The sequence below is a fragment of the Limulus polyphemus genome, unplaced genomic scaffold (genome assembly GCF_000517525.1).
Source record: "Limulus polyphemus unplaced genomic scaffold, Limulus_polyphemus-2.1.2 Scaffold2204, whole genome shotgun sequence".
NCBI lineage: Eukaryota > Metazoa > Arthropoda > Merostomata > Xiphosura > Limulidae > Limulus > Limulus polyphemus.
Window position 1 is genome coordinate 50,087 of NW_013667814.1, and position 3,470 is coordinate 53,556.

At 33.3% G+C, this 3,470-nt stretch overlaps 1 protein-coding gene across 1 annotated transcript in view; it reads left to right on the top strand.

Moving 5' to 3' along the window:
• Positions 1-924: 924 nt before the first annotated feature.
• The window catches only part of LOC106466246 (bone morphogenetic protein 7-like), a 35,181-nt gene continuing 32,635 nt past the window's right edge, over positions 925-3,470 (top strand). Inside the window, exon 1 of the mRNA XM_013926503.2 lies at positions 925-1,390. Coding sequence (XP_013781957.1) covers positions 1,006-1,390 — 385 coding nt within the window. The 5' untranslated portion in view covers positions 925-1,005. The remainder of the gene's footprint in view (positions 1,391-3,470) is intronic.

Sequence of the window (3,470 nt, forward strand, 5' to 3'; positions counted from 1 at the left end):
GGAAAATCAATTAACAAACGGAGACGTAACAGCTGGTTTTGGCTCTAGTTTGCTATTCGGCACATCCTTTTATGGGAGAACGTGATCATCATTGACTAAGTTGAGATGTTAAATAGCTTGAAAAAACATGAAACATGCGACTTACCTAAGGTATGTTGCAATATACTTGACGAGTTCTTATAATGGAATCAACAGAACCATGTAAGCAACAAAAAAGGTGTAACTTTATAAGAAAATATTCCATATTTTTGTGGCGGTATTTTGTTCTTAAAATAAAAAGCTTATCAAAATCTCTATTTGGGTTTCAAAATGGATATAAACTGAGTATGTTTTTATTTTTTACACTGATTTCTTGAGCATTCCCGTTTCCCTATACGTCTGGTGATCCAGAACTAGGTTTCCTATTCTTGATCTTTAAACTTTTAGTTCATATTGTGTGAAACATATTAATTAAATCTTAAAGAGTGAGATACACAGACTTGTCCCCAAACTACCAATGAACAGTTAAAAAACATTTACAATTTTGTATTTGCATTAATTTTATTATAAAGAAGAAACTTTTGACATTAATTTTACTTGAAACACTAATCGTGCTTTCCAAAACACAGGTTTAAAATCAGTGTTTAAAAGTATTTCTAAGGCTAGAGAGAGTTAATTATATATCCCTAACTAATAGTTATACTATATAACTATTAGTTGATTTATTTTACACCTTAAAATATTCAATTTTAGAAAAGAATAAAGAAAAAACTGAGGCTTATCAAAGGCGTATAAAGAGCAAAACGTCATCAGTTTTTTATGACAATTTGAAATTATAGGAACTATGCTTTAATACCGGATACAAAAATATTACAATATGTTCCTTAATTAGCGGGACAGTGGTCGCCCGATGTTGACATACTTCAAGAGCATACTGGCCCTTCCCAACTAGAAACTTTGCCGTGGGCAGTGCAGATACACATGATTCACTTGCATAGTTTTGTAAGGTAGTAGCTGGACGCCATCATGGTGAAAGTGTTATTTGCATGTATTCTGTTTGTTCTTTTGTCACAGTCTGTATGTAACGCCGGATCATCTGTAATATATACTGATAACGGTGCCAATGATCAGACACTTATTTACAGTTCTCTTCCCAAATGGGAGAGAAGAGAAATGCAGCAAGAAATCCTGACTTTGTTGGGTCTTCACCATCGGCCCAAACCCAAGAATCACCGTAAGCACAACTCAGCGCCACAGTATCTGATCGATCTCTACAAGTCCTTTCTTGACGAAGAGAGCGGAAACTTAAAAGTTGATCCCGGGAAACTCAAGTCTGATGGACAGTTGTTCACTCAAGATGGACTTCGTGCAATTAATGATTCAGACCTAATAATGAGTTTCGAGAACAGGAGTGAGTATTACTATTTAAAATGTTTTAATGTAAATATATGTATTATGCTCCATGAATCTTATTTATATTGTTGTCACAAAAGTTATTTTTCAAGGACCACCTGAGTATAGAGGGCGAATTACTAAAACTATAGTGTGGCACACACATACAAGTGGTAGAACTCTTTCTTAGACCCAAACATTCTGTTGTTATAAAGACAAGAAGCTCCTGTATTAACATTCTCTGTCTTCGACCTTGCTGGGTTAATTTATAGCCGATAAAGTTCGAAACTACATTTGGCAGCTAACTTAATGTGTTGTGTAGTTTTGAGCAACATTATTTCAATGAGGTGATTCCGCTTTATCCACGTCACGTGACGTATCTCTGGCTCTGTACATTGTAAGTAAAGTATATGTAATGTCTCGTATTTAATAATGGAATATACAAAACAGAAACAAAAATTTAGTAGTTTTGACAGCATGTTTTGTATAAAAGAGATGGCACTTTAGCATTAAAGCTCGTTTTCAGAGCACACTGGTGTTTCAAACTCTTCATTATCAGGAGCCTAGAGAATTTATAATTTAGAACAAAAATATTTAGTAAAGCGTTAAAGACATGTTTGTATGTACTGAAGTAAAAATATCATATGTTCAACAATGGCTGTCATAAAGTTATCAGACATGTATTGCCTGTATGCGAAAATGCAGAAATTTCTATACATTTAAATATGCACGCATATACGTGTATTTTCAAATTATGAAACTACTCAGCGTTTCAATATTTCCCTGAATCAAACACTGATTCTAATATATTTTCTGACTAGAAACCCTCACATTTAGATTTGTTAAATAATATTTTTAAATTTGGTGAAACTTTTTAGAACTTTCTGTAAGTACCAGAGTTTGTTCCCATTAGCCGTTATATTCATGCAAAGACTGGATCATCATTGTTTATACAGCTGCTTGCTAAAATCGACTGTGTATACTTATGTGTAAACAAGATTTTTGTATCTGGATATTATCTTATGCATGACATGGTTTATTGACTTCCAGAAATATGATTACATTACCAGTACGTTCGGATGCTGGATTTTCTTGATACTGCATCACAAAATGCACATTACAACCCATCTATATATATATAAATTTCAGGGCAACTGAAGGTAAATCGCAATTCAGCTTACGTACTTAGCATTGTAAGCATTCGATTGCTTGCGTAAAGATACTTGTTTAAGATATTAATTTTTGTAATGTTACACATAGTGGGATCAAACAATTCAAATGCTCATCTGGAACATATGCTTGCTCAAATTAAATTATAAGCAGAACACAAAATAGAACAGTTTATAACGAGGAAAGTCAACAAAGTGAAAAAGAACACACAAACCACCGTTAATTTCTGATAAAATAAGTAAAGACATTAAGAAAATTATCAGCATAAGAGTGACCCAACCATACAGTTCGTGTGATTGAAACACCTTCGAACTTCCTTTGTGCACTCTGAGAAGCTGGAAAACAATGGTGGTAGACTTTACAGATACGGTTCAACATTACAGATATCCATTTCTTCGAAACGCTGTATTTCATGTCTTAAATGCTTTTATAGATATAATATAGAATTTCACGTTGGCTTAATTTTGGGCGTCACCTGTTCTTGCAAATAAGCAGAACTAAATAGCAACAGGAGGCTCAGGGTTTTTTAATGCGTTAATTAGTAGGCCACGGGGATGGCAGGAACAAGGTAATTAGATATACAGATTGTTGCCATAGATCATGAACAACCCTGTTTACAAGCAGCTTATATACTGTAATCATTTTATCTGATCTCACAGTTGTATGAACTCTTTAAAGAAAATGTAACAGTGTGATTAAAAAAGAGCATTGGATTTTATATTCATAGTCATTACACATTGTTGCTCTACAAAGAACATTAGAGGCTGTTTAGGATAATAAGATTTTCATTATAAATGTAAGGGAATTAAGTTTTTTACAGAAAAATGGATGAACTGGTAGCAAATCTACAAAAAAGGTCACTCGGTGATTATAAAAACTGAAGAAAGCAATTGTTTAAAGTATCAATAAGTAAGTTTTAAAGATGAAAT